The sequence below is a fragment of the Cajanus cajan genome, chromosome 8, assembly GCF_000230855.2.
Source record: "Cajanus cajan strain Asha chromosome 8, NIPB_CcT2T_4, whole genome shotgun sequence".
In the NCBI taxonomy this organism is placed as follows: domain Eukaryota; kingdom Viridiplantae; phylum Streptophyta; class Magnoliopsida; order Fabales; family Fabaceae; genus Cajanus; species Cajanus cajan.
This window is the reverse complement of record NC_138524.1, coordinates 176,525-199,065: the sequence shown is the minus strand read 5'-3', so window position 1 is coordinate 199,065 and position 22,541 is coordinate 176,525. Positions and strand designations below refer to the sequence as shown.

The 22,541-nt window shown below is 33.3% G+C and overlaps 1 protein-coding gene across 3 annotated transcripts; it reads right to left on the bottom strand.

The window, feature by feature from the left end:
- Positions 1-62: 62 nt before the first annotated feature.
- Positions 63-22,139, bottom strand: FANCM (DEAD/DEAH box RNA helicase family protein). Of its 3 annotated transcripts, none has more exons than XM_020358594.3 (23): positions 21,926-22,139; positions 21,612-21,846; positions 21,397-21,540; positions 21,170-21,252; positions 20,981-21,095; positions 20,756-20,847; positions 20,576-20,630; positions 20,368-20,489; positions 20,176-20,289; positions 18,525-18,718; positions 17,467-17,597; positions 8,919-8,979; positions 8,748-8,818; positions 8,412-8,461; positions 8,182-8,347; positions 3,652-3,779; positions 3,232-3,567; positions 3,064-3,127; positions 2,389-2,784; positions 1,836-2,291; positions 1,616-1,667; positions 1,284-1,424; positions 63-1,060 (listed from the first exon to the last, which is right to left on the bottom strand). In XM_020358594.3, exons 1-23 carry the CDS (start codon positions 21,974-21,976, stop codon positions 457-459), a joined length of 3,861 nt encoding a protein of 1,286 aa, XP_020214183.1. In that variant the 5' UTR covers positions 21,977-22,139; the 3' UTR covers positions 63-456. The 3 variants fall into 3 exon arrangements, with proteins under 3 accessions (XP_020214183.1, XP_020214185.1, XP_020214184.1); XM_020358596.3 differs by having other exon boundaries at positions 2,404-2,784; positions 21,926-22,138; XM_020358595.3 differs by having other exon boundaries at positions 21,938-22,138.
- Between the last annotated feature and the right edge of the window lie 402 nt (positions 22,140-22,541).

Below are 22,541 nucleotides of genomic sequence, written 5' to 3'. Positions count from 1 at the left end.
TATTACTTTTTGTGTCTATTAATTTTTTAAAAAAAATTTTCTCTAGATAATTTAACAAGATCTAGATTGAATTGTTGCATTTATTTATATAGGATTGGAGGTGTCATAGTACCAAACTTAAAAACTATTAAAAAAATTAGATGCAATGGGCTACATCGTCAACTTGAAGATACAGGCCGAAAGCATCAACCCAAAAAAAATAGGAGACGGTATGCCAGTCTTCCATTCCAAAAAAAAAAAGATATTTTGCTCCTGCTGCCTTCCATGTGGCGCTGGCGAGGAAGAGGCAGCAGCCAGTATTCAATAAAATACCACTTCCGAACAGAGTCATCTGCTGAACCAAACTAGTTTGGCTGCAAGGTCCACCAAGCTACTAGTTTAACTATACAATAAAATACCACTGTATAAATATGGAGTCTAAGATTTCTGGTATCCTGCTTATGCAACATTGATTAATCAATTTCCAGAATGCAAGTGCCGTGCAGCATCAGTGCTTATGTCATGCCTTTCTATCCCAAGGTCAAATGACGGAGACCGAAAAATATCAAGGTTGGGTGTGTGAGATTGAGGGACAGTATCTTGCTTCTGAATTGACAAATCTAATTTCCGTTTTAGAAGTGAAGTTGCTTGAGCCTCCAACTCATCAAGATCAAGGTCATTATAAAATTGATCATCATATAGAACATCTGTAGTTACAATTACATCGGCATCCACTGTTTCTTTTTTTGATTGAAGTGCAAATTCTCGGTCAAGGTTCATATTTGGGAAGTGTCCAGAATGGTAAAATGACAGTCTTCGTTTGCGACTTCTTATCTCTGTCCCAGTTCCCGTAGGAGAACAAGTTGAAGGCACTGCTTCTGAGGTTATCTGCTCGATACTAACAGATTCTGATGTCGGATTAACTGACTGTTTGGTTGGCTCTGTATGGAGATGATTCACTGTCTTCCCAGAAGAATCCTCACTTTCACTAATACTGGCTGCCATAGTCACAGAGTCAGGAGTGAAGGTGGCAGAAAAACCAAGCCCTCCATTACTCGGTGTTTGACTGAGCAAAGAACGCCTGCAGCAGAGCTAATTCTAATTATAACAAGAAGTTAATAACACTTTATAGTTTAGAGTTAATTCAATGTGATTTTGTAAATGCGCATATAATTGCAAAAGACTCGATAACAAGTTAACGACACTGATGTTCTCACATTTAGTTAAATATGTAACTAATGACAAGAATGCAGCTCTACACGTTACAACTAACATATATATATATATATATATATATATAACACCTGTAAATTGCCATCATGTCCAATCTGCTAGCTTCAAGCTGACTAGCTGCCGTAGGGTTGGTCCTGTCATCTATGAAACTGTCAAATGAATTGCCATCCTCGTCATCTTCATCATTAGATACAAAGGAATCTAAAGATACCCTGACAATATTGAACAGCTCATGAGATTGGATATTTTCACAAAATGTTCCGTGATATATGGATTATTTATATCATTATATCTTTTTAATCAGCAATGAAAGATATGCTATGATACTAAATATTGCATGTCAAAAAATGCTAAAACAAAGGAAGAGAATGCAACATTCAGCAAGTCTTTAGAAAAAGCTTACTCAGCTTCCTCCTCAATGAAGTCTCTCACATTGTGTGTTGATTTCCTTTCACCTAAAAAGTGAAAAATGAAGCACCACAGCCTTAAGTTTTCTCAAATAAATCATTATAGAATAGAATTTTGTTAAATATATTTCTAAGTTGTTTTAAAGAAACAAAATATGATCTAAAATGCTTCAATAGAGCAAGGAACAAAAGAAGCAGTAAACAAACTAAAATCACCTTGGCCATGCTTATATCGTGCAGGATTTGAGGCAGAAGATGATTTGAGAAAGTTTGCTGTTGAAGCAAAAATTTTATTGTTTTTATGATTTATATTACTTTCAGTATCTTCAGCTTTCCGCAACCTTTTAAATTTGCGTGCAGGTTTAATGCTTTCAGACATTTCACCACAATCTGGAAGTGCTTCATCACTGAAGCTTGGGTCAGTGTTATGTACATGGCCTTCCTCAGTTTGAGAAAGGAAGACTAGACCTCTTCTAATTGCACGATTCTTGAGCTCAAGTAAAGAGGTTTGAGTTTCATTAACAACAGGAGAAGTACAGGCATTCTTATTGGTGCCTCTATCAATGAGGACCTTTTCAGTTTCCCAAGGGCTTAAAGAACTAACATCCTGTTCTTGGTGGAGATGAACAGGTAACATACACTCGTGTATGACAGAATTGAATCTTGATTTCCCTGAAAAATTAAATTTATTTCCGAACAAATTATGTAACTGTATTCACACAATTAAAAAAGTGATCACTCAAAATATTGTACACAGTCACTTTATCACCTTGAAGACACCGACCTCTTTCATCAACGGGAGACTCTGGAACAACACCACTTCTAATAAAATTAGTTAAACGTGGACTGAGTTCTTCATCTTTCATGCCATTAATGCAAGCATCTGCAACCAACGAAGAAATCTCAATCTCCACAAGATTTACCATTTGACCAGCATTATCTCCTTTATTGGACACGCTTCTCTTAGCAATTGGAGTCTCAGGAATTGTCTCATCGCCCTCACATGTTTCCTCTTGATCCTTACTCAAGTCACTGAAAGTACCATCTTGTGGAGTTATATCGATGAAGTCTTTGCTTTGAATCCCAGAATGACAGCAATCCAGCTCCAGACAATTAACAGAGATTACATTACTTCTCATTGTATGCCTAGAGCATGATTCATTGTCTGAAGAGGACAGGAACAAAAAGGACTCGCCGTTAGCTAGTGTATTCACAATATTTATATGTTATTAGATATTACCTTTTTTAGCTTCACAACAGAAGTTGAAAATGTGTAGCTTCATAGAAAGGATGTTAATTATGAATACGCATCAAGAAGTAAATAATTTTGAAAGGGGAAAAACTATAATGAAGCAACAACTCTTTTCTGTGGCAATGTTGACAATGGGAGTGCTTGTTGTTTGGCATTAAAATTCAGGGGAGAAAATTAAACAGAAGATATTACCTTTTTTATCTTCATCAAGTTTGGTAGTGGCGACTGGCTTACTTGGTCCCAAACACAGAGCTTCCTGAATCACTCAACGGATATATCATTTTACCAAAAAGGAGAAGGTGAATCATATTATATGATCATTTTCATAGTGTAGTACTAATCTAAGAGAGGAAGTAGAACCTGGAGTGAAGAAGTTTTGTCATCTTCCGGAAATGATACTAGTCCTTGCAAACGCTGCATGATGTCTATAAGCATCAATGTTCCAGGGGAATGCTTCACTTTATGCACTCTAGAAGGAAAGGTCTGAAAATGGGGAAAGGCAATAAGAGACATTCTGCAATTGTTTTCCCCAGTAGGGACAAAATATGTTTCAAGAAAATCAATTTCAGCAACAGTGAGTTTGTCCTTTGATGGAGAAGTGTGGAATTCATCGTCTTTCAAATTCTGTTGACGAGGAATAAATTTTTCAATGGACAACTCTACATATTGAACTTCTGGTTTAAGGACATGGGGAATCTACAAAAGTAATTAATAAGATTTAGAGGATTAGGATAGAAAGCATAAATAAAAAACAAAAGAAGTTATCTGATGATTTCTGACCATCCTCGGACTAGGATGAAAGGTGAAGCTATTTACGCCTCCATTTCGCATGTGTTTACTTATAGTTTTGCTCTTTGCCTGTTTTCGCAAGTAGCCCTTCAACTCTGCCCCTTCACAAGCTAAAACTAGTAATGATTATTAAGGAGCCATTAAAACAATCACTAACAACTTTCTTGAAAACTATCACTTAGACACTCCCAAGACATTTTTCATCAAAATCATAATGAAGAATGCCAGAAATGTGTTGTAAATAGGAGCATCTTAAGAGATTTGATAACATTTTATTATCTTTCCTTATTTCCTTTATTTTTGTTTGATTTTCATAGTTACCTGTTATAAGGACAAATGTATATCTATAATAGGGTAAAAGAAAAATGTAATTAGCAAGAAACAAATTAATAGAATTATTTCTTTCAACTTGGTATCAGAGTTCCTGATCTTGGGAGCCCCACTTCTGCTGCCCTAAAATCAGAAAAATCAAAGTTGTTGCTCCCTCTCCACCACCAGCGTTGGTGCCACTGCTGTTGGAGTCAACAGTGAGCCAGAAAAGAGGGCCTAGATCCTTCCTGCTTAATGCAGATTTGAGTTCTTTGTCTCTCTCCTATTGTTTATTTTTTTAGTTCATCCATGGGTGATGCAAATTTCCATTCGTTTCAATTGGAACGGGATATTACAGGACGTAAGGCAGAGATTGATCGTCTAAGAATGATGATTGAATCTAAGTAAGCCCTTCAACTCATGCACACTGTCCATGAAGGGTAAGAGTATTTTCAATACTTTTGGCTTCGTTTCTCAGGGAGTTTGGAATCTTGATTCTAGAGCAACAAATCACATGGCCCTCTTTCCTTCACTCTTTGCATCATATTCCAAAATAAACGTCAAACAATTTATTACAATTGCTAATGGAAATACCATGCCCATTATTGGTTCTAACAGCATTCAACTTGAGCCCTCTATTTCCTTACATAATGTCTTACATGTCTCGAAATTGGCTAATATACAAAAGCTCACCACAAACTTGAATTGTTCAGTAACATTTTTTCATTCTCATTGTTCCTTTTAGGACCTGGTCATGAGGAAGACGATTTTAATTGATAAAGAACAAGGTGGATTATACTTCCTAGAGCAAAAATGGAATGGTGACAAGAACATGGAGTCAACCTCAAGCCACCATGCGAAGATTGATACTTGAGCCACCTCTCAAATATGGCTTCAACATAAGAGGCTTGGACATCCTCCTTTTAGTCTTATTAAATCTTTGTTTTTGCAGTTGTTTACAAAAGTTTATGTTGATTCATATAATTGTGATGTTTGTCAGATGTCTAAACACCATCGTTCCTCTTTTCCAATTAGTGGTAATAAAAGTTTTATCCCTTTTGATTTAATACACTCTGATGTGTGGGGCCCGTTGTGGAATCAATCTCTAGTGCTAAATGGTTTGTGACATATATTGATGACTGTACACGGGTAACATGGACATATCTTATGACAAATAAATCTGGTATTGGTTAAATAATTGTCAATTTCTTCCATCTTGTTAAAAATCCATTTGTTAAGTCCATAAAAAGATTAAGATTTGATAATGGTACTAAATATTTGAATCATGATTTGCCTAAATTTATCACTGATAATGGTATTGTACATGAACTTACCTATGTTAATACTCCTCAACAAAATAGGATTGCAGAAAGAAAAAATCGTCATTTCCTAGAAGTTGCTAGAGCCTTACTCTTTCAAATGTTTGTTCCTAACACTTTCTAGAGAGAAACTATTTGAACTTCCACCTATCTTATAAACAAAATACCCACTCAAGTCCTTAATGGTATAAGCCTTATTGAATTGTTACAATCATTAGTTCCTTCTTCTCCTTTGATGTCAAGTTTATCCCTTCATGTTTTTGGCTATGTTGCTTTTTTCCATTCGCATTGTCCTCATCAAGGTAAATTGGATTTGATGGCAATCAAATGTGTCTTTGTTAGTTACCCATCAAATAAAAAGGGGTACAAATGTTATCATCCTCAAAGTCGTAAATTCTTTGTCTCCTTGGATGTCACATTCCATGAAAATAAGTCCTTTGTTTGCCTTCGACTTCTGGGGGAGAAATGAAGATGAGTCTTGCTTAGAGTTATTACCATTTTTCTCTCTACAAGATGTCCAAAATGAAGAAGAAGAAGAAGAAGAGGAAGATAATTTCTTTGGCATAAAATATAAAGAAAGAAAAAACCCACCTTAGCATAGTTGTCAATCTCGAGTGATAACTCGTAATGACTACCGAGTTTACGAGACTAGTCAGTCCCACCTGTACAACTCGGATGTAAACTCGTTTATAAACAATCTCATGCAATCTTGCCCAATCTCGAGCAATCTCGCCCCCTCTGTTGCTAAAAGCAAAAATTAGTCTTTTCTTAGTTTTTTATTTGTTATTTTAAGAACTTATGTCTTGTTTGAAATTTTGCATGATTTACTACTAAACATTGCTATTTTAATATTATAATTTGTTATTTTACTCTAATATGGAGTTGAAATATTGAGTTATTATGTTATTTATAAGCATTATAACATATTTTTTATATTAAGTAAACTCTTAAGAGTTTACGATTTGAATTTATGGGACCTAAATGAGATTATGTAGACTCTCAAGATTGAAAACCTTGCACCTTAGTTCCACATCAAGAGGAATCGTTTGACCCGGAGGAGAGTGATCCTGAAGGTAATTTGGAGGAAGAAAGTGTTAATGATGATATTCCTATTGTTTTGAGGAAAGGAAAAGTATCTTGTGTTAAATATCCTATTTCACAATATATTTGTATTGACCATTTGTTTGCTCAGCATCAGAGTTTAATTGTTGCCATTGATTCAATAGATATCCCAACTTCAATCCAGAAAGCCATAAGAGAAGAGCATTGGATTCTAGCCATAAAAGAAGAAATGAAGGCATTGGAAAAGAACTCAACGTAGGAGATAGTAGACAGACCCAAAGACAAGAAAGTTGTTGGATGCAGATGGATATTCATAGTGAAGCACAGAGCTAATGGGACAGTAAACAGATATAAAGCAAGATCAATAGCAAAGGGGTACACACAAACTTATGGGTTAAACCATGAGAAAACCTTTGCGCTGATGGCAAAGATGAATAGAGTACGGGTTATACTTTCTCTTGCAACTCATTTTTACTAGGACTTACAATAGTTTAATGTATAAAACATCTTCCTATATGGGGATTTAAAAGAAGTTTATAAAACACTCCCTAGTGGCTAATGGCAATCTCACAATACTTTTAGTCTAAGTAAACGACATGATCATTGCAGGTGATGATGAAGAAGAAAAATTAACCCTAAAGAAGAAGTTGACAACACAATTTGAGGAAAGCTTGGGGAAGATGAATAATTTCTTGGGAATTGAAGTTGCTTATTCCAAGAAGGTCATATTTATCTCTCAAAGAAAATGTCCTTGATCTTCTTAACGAAACAGAAAACTCGGGATCCAAGATCTTAGGAGTTCCAATTGAACAAAATCACAAAATTGGAAGTGAAGAAAGTCTAACAGTGGATAAGTATCAATATCAGAAATTGGTATGAAAACTAATTTACCTATCACACACCAGACCAGACATTGTTGATACTATGAGTGGAGTTAGTCAGTTCATGCATGAACCCCGTGAAAGGCATATGTAGGTAGTTGGAAAGATCCTTTAGTGCTTGAAGTCAAGTCCAAGGAAAGGATTACCGTCAAAAAGAGGAGACATCATGTCTTTGGAGATTTATACTAATGCAGATTATGCAGGTCAGTCACAAATAGGAGATCTAACTCTAGATACTGCATGTTCTTGGGGGAAATTTGGGGACTTGGAGGAGTAAGAAATAGAACATACTTGCTTGATCTAGTACAAAAGCTGAATTCAAAGCCTTGGCACAAGGCATATGTTAAGGGCTATGGATGAAGATTATTCTTCATGACCTTAGTATTAAAATAGAGTTACCTATGAAGTTGTTTTGTGACAACAAATCAGCCATTAGCATTGTTCAACATGACAAGACCAAGCATATTGAGATAGACAAACACTTCATTAAAGAGAAGTTAGACACTGACCTTATTGTTACAACTCATGTCCCTACAAGACTCCAAGTGGCAGATGTACTTACAAAGGGACTTCCTACTAGTCGATTTCAGACTAATAGGAAAATTGGGAATATTGATATTCATTTACCAACTAGAGGGGGAGTGTTGTAAATAGGAGTATCTTAGGAGATTTGATATTATTTTACAATCTTCCCTTATTTCCTTTATTTCCTTTATTTTTGTTTGACAGGGTAAGAGAAAAATGTAATTAGTAAGAAACAAATTAATAGAATTCTCTCTTTCAACACTGAATATTAAAACAAGCACTAACAACTTTCTAGAAAACTATAACTTAGACACTCCCAAGACGTTTTTCATCAAAACTGGTAATAGAGAACACCAGGAATGTTCATTTCTTTCTCAACAGTAACACTAGCCAAGAAATAAATAAAACTGATAATCAAAGGATATCAACTCGTCCATCATGCTTTCTCCCTGTTCTCCCCATTCGCTGAATCATTCTAAGTGGTGAAATATTAGCATCAAAAGATATGACAAGATCAACTTCCATGATATCAAGACCTTCTTCACCAATTGACGTAGCAACAATGACATTATAGGTGCCAGACCGAAATTTCTGTTGGTGAACCATGTAAGTATATGGAAGGAGTATGAATCTTTATACCAAACAGAATACATACCTTCAGCACAGCCTGTTGAACTTTTTGGGACTGACCTTTCATTGCTTTCCCTGTAGATCATTTAAATGAAGATTTTCTTTTACAAACAGAATAAGTAATAATGATGAATGCCAAAAAAAAAGAAAGGAAAAAAAGGAAGAAATAAAAGAAGAAAATATACATGTTGGAGGATAAGACTTAAACAATATTTTAAATGAAACAAAATATGTGATTCTGGTTACGTAAATGTCAATTCCATTGGTCATGCTGTACCAAATAAGATGTATTTTTGGGAATAACCGAGACATGTTACGTTCAGCACACAAACAATTCTAAACAAAGTATCATCATGAATACCTGAACTTTGACCAATAAACTCAGTAGCTCTGACTAATTCCCCAATATCTCCAAGTGCATCCATTATATCCCTGAATGTGTTGAATTAACACAAGAAAATTTTCAAATTTGGCCAAAAGTTCTCAATTACTGTGCAGAACAAGATAATGAAATGACTCAAATTAATTTTACCTGACACTTTCTCTGTAATTGGAGAAGATAATTACCCTGGAGTTTTGCGGATCATTGGTTTCTGCAACCACATCCAAAGATGTCATTCGCTGATCAGTATACAAAACACATCCATAAAAGAGTGTAATGGGAGTTTATTAGAAAAGCAAAAAATCAAACTCAGATTCAGCAACAAGATTTGTGCCAAAATATTTCAGTCTTTCAAACTGTTTTGGAATAATCCTTTCGGTCAAAAGCAGAATTCAAAATCAAATTAAATTTTATAATACAAGAATTCAAGAAGAATCATTATAGAAAAGGAAAATAAGAAAATCCAAAAGCAAAAAAACATATCTTCCCTGCAAAAGAAGAAACTAAAAAATAATGGTTTAAATATATGCACCAAAATATGTCAAAATAATGAAGTCCTACTCCTATGATCTTTTTGAATTTCCATACATGCAACCCCCTTTAACAAAAGCCTTTGCTTGTTTAGATACAATTGGTTAAAAGAATTCTATCTCTCAGAACTCTCAAAGACAGGTACTATCCGATGGGAGGAAATTTTTATTTAGTCTGTCAAAATATTTTTGATGGATCTAACATTTCTCGTCTAGTTTTTGCAGCCTGCTCCAACTTACCAAGCCCCTGTAGATAGTGTACCTTGGTAATAGATTAGTTTCTTTCATTCACTGCCTCCGGGATTTAAAACACCATCAAGAAACAGCCAAAGTTCATACATAACAAATAACACTGGCAAATGTTTACCTCGAACCTAAAGCATATGTGCAATCATATTACTCATATACTTCCTTTTTTACATGTATTTTACACCTTCCTTTAATGGGAGAAAAAAGAAAAGAAAGACGACAAGAATTCTTCTCACTTTTTTTTTTCTCTGAAGGAGAATTGTAGAATAAAAATGTTAAAATATCGTAGTTGAACATAATGCTGTGGTGCGTGTTTAGAACTTCAAGAATACTTGACAGTTGACACATAACAATATAACATCCATGTAAAAGAAACAGAAATAAATAAATCTTAACTTAAAATCTTATTTTATTATTTTAATAAAATAAGGGGGGTGTGTTGGATTAGGATTTTAAAGGATTTTTTTAGTTGAAAAAAGTCTTGCGGATTTTAAAAGACTTTGCAGAATCTTCTTGACTTTTAAAATTTTGCAAGATTTTGCAAAACTTTAAATCAGGATTTTAATGGATTCTGCAAGACTTTTAAGTCAAGATTTTAATGGATTCTGCGAGATTTTGTGAACTTTCCAAGATTTCGTGGATTTTTGACATACAATAAGAGTTCAAGATTTTTTTCATACATTCAAATTTAAAAAAAGTCAAAGACAAAAATAATAAAAAAAACAACAATGTCTAGATAAAATAATAATAATAATAATTCTTCGTAATATTATGTCCTCCTAAATAACATTCACCCACATATTCATAGCTATACTAGTCTTTCAATCATTTTCATTAACCGGTAATGTTGAAGATCAAGGTTTGTCTACCGCTCTAATTGGAAATTCATCAGAACGACATTCTTTAAATAAAATAAAAAAAGTTATGTAATGTTGTACATGCTAAAAATTATTCTAAACAACATTTTAAATTGTTTATAATTTGTTTTAAAATATTTTATTTATAAATTTATAAATGATTAAAAAAATAGTGGGGCAACCATCCTACTCTTTTATAGCTAAATATGTCTCTACATTTTATATTGGTATTTGAGTGAAAGTTTGTCTTTCCTGCACTTTTATTCATTTAAAATATCTTAAAAACTTAAAAACATCAACTAGGAGAAGAAAAAATATATCTGAGATTTGTTACAGGTACAAAACAATTTTTTTAATATTTTAATTGCTTTCAATTATTCACTCCCGAAGAAATATTTTTAGTATTAAATTCTAAAATACTGCAATGTCTTATGTTAATTTTTTTTTTTAAATATAAAAAATACTAAATTCACAATATAAAAATTAATAATAAAATAAAATTCATAGTAAAAAAAGAAATAAAATAATTGTCGAGTCATAAAAGGAGGAGAGATAACAGTAACAAATTCAAGGAAGGGAGAGAGATCACAATTTTTGTGTTGAGAGGGTTCTTCCCCCAACTCATTCTACTCACAGAAACCTAATTCAAATTCATCTTTTATATATATATATATATATATATATATTCTTTTGTTTTAATAAATCTAAATTGATTACAACATCTTAAAGATCTACAGTTGATTGTAGAGATCATGATATCAATTTCAACTTTCACCTTTCCTTTTTCTTGACGCGTGTTAAAAAAAATTAATATTTAAAAATTGAAATTTCAAGAATTTTCTGTGTTATATATCTGAGGAACAAACTCAACTAAATAGAACAAAATAGAACAAGTCAATTAAAAAAAACAGAGAGAAAATAGAGCAAATCAATGACACTATTATTTACATACTGGAGTTTCACCAAATAGGAAAATGGAATGGGAACAGTAGTACAATATTATATATGAGCAATAGTTAAGTATTATTAGGGGAGAAAAAAATGAAGACATGAGCATAGAAAAAAAAAATGAAAAACCCACTTGAAAATTCTTAAAACACTTGAAAAGTCACTTCAAACAATCCTCCAAAATCTGATGAATTTGGATGAGATTGTTTTATGAATTTGGTATTTATAGATATCACTAAAAAGTCCTTCAAAATCCCTCTAATATAACAATCCTTTAAAATTCTTATATTTTTGAATATTAATAGATTGTTTTTAAGTGACATAAAATCCTGATTAAATACTAACGGACTTTTTTACTTTAAAAAAATCTTTTAAAATCTTTTGAAATCCTAAACCAATACACCCCCTAAGATATTTTATTTAATTAATAAATAAATGTGTGGGCAGCGGGATGGGTACTTTGTACCCGTGCCCATTGAATTTTGTGGCTAAATCCCTGCCCAATCTCCATCGCCTTTTTTGTGGGATTTTATCCTCTCCATTGGAGGTATCTTTAGCAGGTACCCATAAGATCCAAATATATTTTGTCATCTCTAACCTCAAGTGTGGCTAAAAAGATCGGGTAAACCAAAATAGATCTGCATTTTAGGGAAGTCAATAGTAGAATAGTGATAGAAGGTCATGGAGAATGGTGCCACTTTGATACCATGCTGATATTTTGGTATTTTAGCAATACAAGGTGGGAATGGAGAAAAGAGGGATTTTGAATAATATTTACTTGTGTATTCTGTTGTATAATAAGAATAAGATAATGTGATGATAAAACCTAAGCACTCATCCCTATTTCTAATTATAATCCTAACTAAATAAAGAAACACGTAATCAAATACTAGAAAGTATGGAAATTAAGAAACACATCATCTCACAAAATATCAAATTGGATTCAATCCTTTTTGCACCTAAATTTGATTGTAACTTGTTATCCATTAGCAAACTGACAAGAGATTTGAAATGAGTCACTAAGATTTTTCCTAATCTATGTGAATTTTGGAATCGAGAAGACGATTAGCAATGTTGGAGAGTGTGTTGGACTCTACCTCGTTTAAGTTGAAGAGTCAAAGAAAGGACCGGAGGCAAATTCGTGAGCAATAGTTGGCCCAAGTAGTGAAAATTTTGTAATTTTGTGGCACTACTAATCAGGCCACCCCAATTTTATGTACTAGGAAAAAGTGTTCCATTCATTATTCAATTAAAACTCAAAGCATTTTCAATGTGTAATTTGCCTACTATCCAAACATACCTGCAACTTTTATCCAATTTAATCTTACAAGCCCTCCAAACCATTTTCTTATTACACAACAACAAATGGAGTCCATCTCAAGTCACAACATAGATGGTTTGTCACATTCATTGATGATCACACCCGTGTTACATGGGTATTCCTAGCGAAAGAAAAGTCAGAAGTTGGAAAAATATTTGAAACATTTTATAACATGGTGTAAACACAAATATTTTACCTCTAGAAAATGAAGTTCCTCTAGGTAATGTTGCTCCTAACCTTGAACATGCTAATAACATTGATATACCCATTGCCTTAAGGAAAGGGGTGAGAACTTGCACTGAACACCCTATTGAGAAGTATGTGTCCTATGGGAAATTGTCACAAGAGCACCAAACTTTTGTAGCATCCCTTGACAGAATCCACATTTCAAAGAATGTTCAAGAGGTCCTCCATCAACCCGAGTAGGCTAAAGCTATAATATAAAAGGTTCAAGCCTCGGTTAAAAATGGTGCATGGGAGATCATTACCCTCCTAGAAAGAAAGAGGCCCATTGAATGTAAATGGATATTCTCCATAAAACAAAATGTTGATGGTAGCATAAATCGGTACAAAGCTCAATTGGTGGCCAAGGGATTTACCTAATCATTTGGAGTGGACTACAAAGAAACATTTGCACCAACGACCAAACTAAATTCAATTTGTGTCATTGTATCATTGGCTACGAACTTAGATTGACCACTGCACCAATTAGACATAAAGAATGCTTTTCTAAATTGTGAGTTAGAAGAGGAAGTCTCCATGCAAATTCCTTCAAGACTTGAATCATCCAATACCACAAACACGTGTGCAAGCTCCAAAAATCTCTCTATGGCCTCAAGAAATCTCTGAAAGCATGGTTTGATCGACTAACTCGAGTTGTCAACGAAGATGGTTTCAGTTAATGCCAATCAGATCACACTATCTTTGTCGAACACTCCATGAAAGGGAAGATAGCTTTATTCATTGTCTAAGTTGATGATATTGTTATCACAGAAGATGATTATGATCAAATCATACACCTAAAGAAGCTCTTGGCTAAGGAATTTGAAGTGAAAAACTTGGGATAACTCAAGTATTTTATAGGGATGGAAGTTGCTTGGACAAAGAATGGCATTTATATGTCTCAAAGGAAGTATACTTTGGACCTCCTTCAAGAAACTGGGATGCTTGGATGCAAGGTGACTAATACAACCATTGAACCAATGAAAAGAAGCAATTCCGAGGAAAAAAGTCCATCAGCTAACAAAGATAGATACCAAAGCCTAGTTGGAAGGTTAATCTACTTAACTCACACTAGGCCTGACATTGGATTTGCTGTAAGTTTGGCCAGACGCTACATGTCTAATCCTGCTAAAGCCCATATGAAAATTGTGAATCGAATCCTTCAATACCTTAAGGATACACCAGGTAGGGGACTCTACTTCAAGAAAAATGCAAATAGAGGTATTGAAGTGTACACAGATTCAAATTGGGCAAGATGTACCTCAAACAAAAAATCTATTGCAGGCTATTGTTCCTCTGTTTGGGAAAATTTGGTAACTTGGAGAAGCAAGAAACAACCCGAAGTGTCAAGAAGTAGTGCAGAAGCTCAATTCAGAGCCATGGCACAAGGCATTTGTGAAGGGATTTGGCCTAAACAGATACTGAAAGAAATTAGAGTTGCTATAAATTATACAATGAGGATTTTGTGTGACAACAAAGCTACCATAAGTATTGAAAAGAACCTAATCCACCATGGAAGGACAAAACATATGGAGATTGATCGGCACTTCATTAAGAAAAAAATTGATCCCAAAATGATAAATGTGGATCATGTACCATCATGTAGACAAATAGCAGACGTTCTAACTAAGAATCTGCCAAAGAGCACATATGAAAGCATCAGATCCAATTTGGATACGATAGACATCTACCACCCAGGGGGGAGTGTTGAAAATAGAACAAATCAATCAGAGACTGGTTCTGATTATGTACAACTTACTAGAATTAATTGTGATTAGAACCTGTATGATTCCTAGTTTCTATTATTATTTAGCCATAGCATTTATAGGGATAATTATTCTCCTGATTTTTAGGCTAGGTTAATATACATATTTATTTTCCTTTTCTTATTTATTCCCCCTATCGTATCAAGTATTTTGTAGAGAAATATAATCCATATTTCTGCAATTATAGTATTTATATTTAATATATATACTTAGTAATAATAAGTTTTTAATAAAAAAAATTAATTTAGAATTTCAAGTCTCACTATTATACGATTGTAACTTGTAAGGCTAATGTTGCAAGCATTTACTAACCTTTTCACATTTATAGATTTGTATTGTCTTGCATTTTATATTTTTTAGTTATAGGGCAATGGTCATTTTAACTAGTGATTGAAAATATCTAAAATTTCTCTCTATATATATTTGATACCTATGGTCTCCATTAGTAAATTTGGAAACTCAAAATTATATAGAAGACCTCATTTTTTTTTAATAAAATAGCTTATTAATTTTTTAATATTATTATTATTAGTCTATACAAAGAATGAGTAAAGAACCACTGAGTTAACCTAGTGGGGGTAGTTGGAGTAGTATACTAGAGGTCCTAGGTTTGAATCTCATAACAGCCATTATATATATATATATATATACACATATATATATATATAAGTATGAATAATTTAGTTGATGAACAAGACTTGTTGATCTATTTAGGTCTATAGTCTATTTATAGGTCTTATGTAAAACAAGTTATGTAAACAGACTTTCAGGCTAAGCAAATTTTTAAACAAGTCAATTGACCTTGAAAAGATCTTTAACAAATAAATAAAACATATTAGACTCAAGTCTGCCAAAATCTAGCCTAGCTAACCTGTTTCCACTCCTACTAATGATAATATTTAAATGAATAGAATTTATTTTTAGAACTTTATGTTTTTAATGTTGTTTGATTATATGTTATGAATTATGTTTGAATGATTTAAAGTTATTTTTGAATAATTTAAGAGTGAATTTTCAATTTAGTTGTAACAAGTTTTTACACATAAGTACTCAGCGGGTATAGAGACGAGAATTAATGTATTACCCGCACATGCATGGGAACGGGCTTGCACAGGTATGGGATAGGTACGTGTATTTTTTTTCAAACATCGGGGATAAATACTATAGTACCCTACCCAAATCTTAACCATTGCAATCCCTACTTGAAATTGATAAATTCGTGTTTCATCTTTAAATGTTTGTACAGACACCTCAGTCTTGTTCAGAAGTTTCCGATCAACCATCCCTTTGAGTGCCCAACCTTCATTGCGGGCATATTTGTTAACACTATAATCCTTCATTGTTAACATATGAAAGTCTAGCCATCATAGCAGGCCTTATTATCGATTTTCCAGCCTTCATTGCGGAAAATAATCGGTCAAGCATGTGACAGAGAGATACAGTACGCTTAGCCAATATGTCACAGGAATCTAACTACCGAATACCCATCATCTGAAACACGTTTTGTGAAGCCCATATTATATTTTGAAAGGGTTGGTTAGTTGCAAGCTTAGCCAATATCTCTTCTTTTTTTTTTTGGTGGAACTTTGAAATTATCTCTCAAGATTAGTTCCCATAATTTCTAATATTTTATGATTTATTTCCTTATTCAGTTAGAATTGTAAGCATAAATGAGAGTGAGTACTTTAGGCTTTTTCATCGCATTATATTATTATAATACAACACAATAAACAAGTGAATGTTATTCAAAATCTCTCCTCTCTATTCTCTCCCCGTGTTCCTAAAACACACCAACAGAGAACATGTCATTGCCTAGAAGTGTTTATACATAAAATTAACTTATACATAAGTTAAAACATATTATTTAGAAAAATTAATATGAGCAAACTTCTACAAATTAACTTATATATGAACTAATTTTAACTTTTTAAAAAATATATTTCATTCTTTTTTTTTATTTTCTTCCCCTAAAAGTATTTATAAAGAAATTTACTCAAACAAACTTTTACATGATGCAACTAACAATCATTCAACAACACAAGAACGGCAACGTGAATATGCAAACCTCTCATAGACCAATCCCTTTCAGTGACAAATTGGAAAATTGAGGAAAAAGGTCACCTAGAGAAACAAATAGACTGAAAACACACTAGAAGCAAAACTTGATCATCATTCCAGACTCCAACTTAAAATTCACGAACTTCAAAAGATTCCAAGCCCCCCTAATATGCTAGGGACACATTTGAATAAACAGCTTAATCAAGCATTTATTTAGTATAAGCTTATTGCATGAGAACTTATTCATAAACTTGATTATGAACCTTACTGAAATAAGTTAATTAAAAATAGCTTATTTTTATAAGCTTCTCCATGAAGTTTATTGAAATAAGCTAAAAAGAGATAATAGAAAGATCATAAGCTCCGTAGAAGCTCTTCCAAACACCCCCTAGACCAATCTAAAAGAAGTCTAACAAGCATCTTTTCAATAAAACTGGAGCTGTTAAACTAACTGTTTAAACTCCTGCAAACGCATAAAAACTAGCCCCTTATTGGAAAATTAAGCATGAAAAAGTCATAAATGAAATTGGTGATAAATTAGCAAGAAAGTCCCTACTTAAATTAACTTGTGAGCACAATTAGTATTCAGTTGCAACTTGATTTTCTTGCGTATAATATGTTGAGAACTAAGACCAAAGTCGTTTACCAATTATATCTCACAAGAATTCAAAATATTATTTACGTTACGTTACTTTTAGAATCTAGAAGCAAATACTAACACCTTTGACAAACAGAATGATACTTAACTGAAATGCCCCAGTAATACTTCTAGCATTTTGGTCAATTTTGGACTTGATGCTCCGTGAGACAAACTTTGCTGCATTAGCTGCCTTGCTTTCAGAATAACTTCATTTTTACTCATAAATTTTGCAAAATATCTGAAAGATGGTATCCTTATAGAATCATTTTATTGAAACTGTAAATATATATATTCATAGAAAAAGCAGTGCATAACATAATAAAATATCCCTACAAGGTCCTAAAATAAATTATAAATCAAAAGACAAGCATAACATGGTTAAAAAAGTTTCTTTAAACTCTAAAAATATAATTGTTAAAAGTCCTTTTAGTCCACCTCTGACCTCCCTACATATCAACTAGATCATGAAGCTAGATGACTTTTCCAAGCAATAAAACTTTGGCCCTTAATTCAACTAAAGGAAAACAAGTATCAGTTTACCAGTGATCACTGTCTTCCAAATCTACTTCAACAATGTATACTTAGAAATATTACAAACTAGCGATCTAAATATAAAGAATTTACCATAAAAATGCATAACATGGATCATCTCAATTTCACCTAAATATTAATTAACCCAGTAATAGCTTTTATGACACAACTATTGGCAATGGCAACTGACTAGCATGTTTTTGTTTAGTTGATTAACTTTTCAAAGATGTTGATATAGAATTCTTTTAAATGTGAACACACAAATACTGTTAATTTTGTTTAACTTTATAATACCATAAATTCGTAGCCACAAGGGAACCATATAGCGAGAGGAATCAGTAATGCATGTTCAAGGAAGTAGAGATGTTTAATGATCAAATCAACACTCCCAAAAAGTCTCAATCATTAAACAATGCCCTTAGATATTCTGCTCTTTGCTTAAGATATTTTAGAATTTAGATACTCTTCCTTATATTGTATCTGACATTACCACCTGTGTACTAGTCTTTATCTTTATGTTCTTATATTGCCGATACGGTCTAAAAAATATATACATGTATGCAGAAAAACTAAACATATTTTTTAATTTGTTAACTAACTACGCATTAATATAAACTGTAAATAGGAAGTATACCCTTGCTTCAATTTTCTCTCAAGCATCTCATATGCTGGCCTTATTCCGTGACTTGAGAGTAGCTTATGGATGTAATAAAGAGTAATGAGAACTCCAAAATACCCTTCAACATCTTCATAGTTGACATGAGAAAGATCTTGCTTAGGCCGCTGACGAAACTTTTCCCTTATTTCAAGTAATTGACAAGGGCTCAACTGCCAAGCATTCATAATTGAGATAATTAATGACTCATCTATGTCAACAAGCCAAAATAATTTAAGCAAATTGTAGGATAGACCAAAAGATAAGACAGTTAATAATGAAAAAATTAATAAATCTTAAAAATAAATAGCTAATAAAACTAAAAAAATTCATCATGTTTCAAAATGCAGTTCATGCAAAACAGATAGGTAACAACTAACAGAAGACCCTAGAATCTTATCAATGCAACTATAAAAAGAGGCGGGGAAAATGCCTGCCTACTACTATCTAAACATTTATATAGATTTAATAAATCTAAAGTACTCTGCTTGACTTAAAGCGGGCTATCTTGGATTTCATTGACCTCTAATCACTACTCTAGCTCCTTGAAACATATTATGTTCTTGAATCTGTAACAATTAGATAACATGATGATGTTCAAACCCAAATGCACCATGTCATTCACATACTTAATGTGTAATTGTGTACAACCGCAAAGCAGTTTACACTTTATAGATTATCTTCTATCACATTTTTTCTTCAATGGAAGCTACTTCTATTTAGTTTACAATCTGTAGTTGCTGCCTAAAGTAAGAGGGGCCTGGACTGGGAAGAAGAAAAAAACTCGGCTGAGTCTCAAAGATATACTTCAGTCAGTCTGAAACTCCATAAGCACTTCCTAACTTAGAATGACCTCTTTGGGTTCTCTTCTAAAGCACTTATATTTAATAAAATTAACAATTGTTTATCTATGCCTGGGGATGGTGGTGTGAGTAACTTACAACAGAATTATTATTGCTTATATAATGTGAATCCATATTCATGCAAATGTAATATCCTGACACATCCTCCTTTTTCCTATATTTCTTTCTAGACTCATCTTATGAGCATTCCTACAAGAGAATTATGAATTTATGAAGCAATACTACCGGTCAATTTAATTTATCTGTATCACCATCACAATTGATCTCATTTTCTTTTTTACTTACCAACTCTATGTATATACCACTATACAACATCTAGGGTGTAACACACAAGGCTTTCTTAATTAGACAGTGGGTGTTACAAATTGAATGCATCTTAAGAACAAAATAGAACACACAGAAGTATAAGCCATGATCGCAAAATATTGTTACTCTTTTACTGAATGAATCTCAGGAATTAATTTCTCTTGTAAATTGTTTCAGGCTTCAAACAATTACCTGATTATATTTATAGCTATACTATACAATTTTGAAAGAAGTGATGAACATAACAAGCCAAATTTATATGATCCCTCAATAGGTGATGAAAGTAAAATGAAGAAGGAAAAAGGAGAGCGAGATCCATGCTCAAATATATATTTTGATGTACATCAATAGAAATCACTCACAAGTCATGCATATATTTGCGGACAATAGGTAGAGCTTTCTGACACTGGAAAAAGATGAAATAAAAAATTAAAAAAAAAAAAAAAGTTTAAGAGCATTACAGTGCGGTAATCTCTGTTCTGAATGACCCCAACATTTGTAAGCCTGGCTACTATAGGGCGTATTACTTCCATAAACTTATTGTTTATTTCTACAGCATCTGGGCCCATTGCAACCTGGTAATATTGCAACAATGATCTCTGGAGAATGTAGAAAATATAACAATAGATTTCAAATAGGCATGTATAAACAACCTGTATCAACTCTATCTTCCTGTTGTGAACATATGTGATAACGTCATGGTCAGTTTCGCTGCGATATTCAAGTCTGGAGATATGCAGATTATCAATGACAGCCTGGATTGTCTGCTGCTTTGCTGAATATCACACTTGGAATTAGAACACAATATTTTTTAAGGGGGAAGAGAAACTGAAAAGAACACAAGGATTATTGAAAACATACATCCCGGCGTTGCAGTTAATGCTAATATTCTCAGCTGTACTGGTACAGCCATTAACTAGAAACCAGTGGGGAAAATTCAAAGGGATAAATGAGTTACATGTTGTATACGTAATAATGATGAAATATTAGCATACAATAAAGTCCAGTAGAAAAATAAAAAAAAACTCTAAAAATTCAAACCTCACGAACTGCTTCACAATATGCATAATTCCCCATTGCTCTGTGAGCTTCATCAATCACCAAACATACCAAGTACTTCACTAAACATGTACCTGAAATAAATTAAATCATGCACAGAAAAAAAATATAAAGAGAGCAATATCAGATGAAGCTAGGCATGGTAAGACACATTAAAATCAATATCCAGAGAAATATTATGGAATGAAAATGATATTAAAAAATCACCAGAATGAATATCCTTCTCCAACACTTGTGGAGTGACAAAGAAAACTCGCTTTGTTTTCCAAAACTGGGCTCTTTTGGGAGGACTTATCTGACCAGTCATATCAACTGTCCATTCCTGCAATTAAATTCACCTCAATATTTTCGTCAAAGAAAAGGTAAAGGTGAATAAGAAATAAGAAAAGTTGTTACTTGAGGTATTCCCACAATATTGTGGCATGCTTCAATCTGCTGCATGACAAGTGGCCGAGAAGGAGCAGCAAAGACTATTTTGCCTGTTGTGAAAAAAAGCATCAGATGATTTTCTCAGTTAAGAATGTCCGCGGCATTGAAGGTGAGAGTGAGAGATAGTGATGTGAGACTGGGAGGGAACGTAGGTATAGCTGTGAAACTTGTGGATACACAACACAACAAATTACCCTGAGGAAACCATCTGAAGTAGTTATACATAACAACCGCGGCGATGAGTGTTTTGCCAAGTCCTGTTGGCAGGGCCACCAATGTGTTTGAAAAGAGTGCGGACTGGGTAATACCAAATTGATAGTCACGGAGAGGAACATTAACTGCAATGCAACGAATGATTGGTAAGAATGAACGAACGAGATATATCAAAGCGGAGGAACATTAACTGTACCGGGATATGTCCAAGTTTTGGCCGCCTCCGCATCAATCTGGTGGACGAAAGTAGGGCCGCCGTCATCGTCTTCGAACTGCGGTATTGGGGTTTCCTTCTTGCCAATAGACACGAACTCATCGAGAGTGGATTGCTTTCTTTTCTCATATACTTTTCCCTTTCCTTTTTCCTTTGTAACACTGGTCAGTTGGCAAACGACGTCGATTTCTCTAGCAGCTGCTTCCCAATCAAATCCCTAAAAAGTACATACATTAACAGCCGACAGAATAGGACTCGGTTGGAGTTAAATTTGAGTTTGCAAGGAAGCTATTTACCCACTTCCGTACCTCATCGTCCATTATCTCATGAGGATTTTTTGATGTCATCCGATAATTCAGATTGCGATTTCGATTCCGATTCACCTGCAAATGCTAGAGGAAGATAATTGTGCGCTGCCGCTGCGCATAACTGCATGAGCACATAAAATTATTTAATTTATTTGAAAATCCCTCTCGAGAAGTCACACTCACACCAAACAGAAATAAATAAATTTCCCGCCAAAATGTTAATTGAAAATGTGCTTCCAAGTTCCAAGCCGTGGGCTAGCCGAATGATGATAAAGTTTTCAAAGGGAGTCTATGTCAATCACCTAAATATCCGTGTAAATTATTTTATACCGGTAACTAATTATATTTTTTAATTGTGTTATATCATTATAAATATATTTATTTTTAACAGTGACATGAGACAATTAAAAGATATAATTTATTGACAGTATAAAAAAAATTTACAGAGACAATATATAGATAATTAACTCATCTATTAATATTATAAATAATCGAATATTTGATAATGTAATTAAATAATAAATTTATATAAAATACTCAAATTGTAAAAATTGTCATATACTTTTTTGTTCATATAAGTAAAGTATAACTTTAGATAATAAAA

Coding starts and splice junctions, on each gene's coding strand:
- FANCM (XM_020358594.3), bottom strand. CDS start 21,976: ATGACATCAAAAAATCCTCATGAGATAATGGACGATGAGGTACGGAAG. Junction 21,096..21,169: donor ATATTGTGGGAATACCTCAA/GTAACAACTTTT, acceptor ATTTAATTGCAG/GAATGGACAGTTGATATGAC. Junction 2,292..2,388: donor AAGAGGTCGGTGTCTTCAAG/GTGATAAAGTGA, acceptor TTAATTTTTCAG/GGAAATCAAGATTCAATTCT.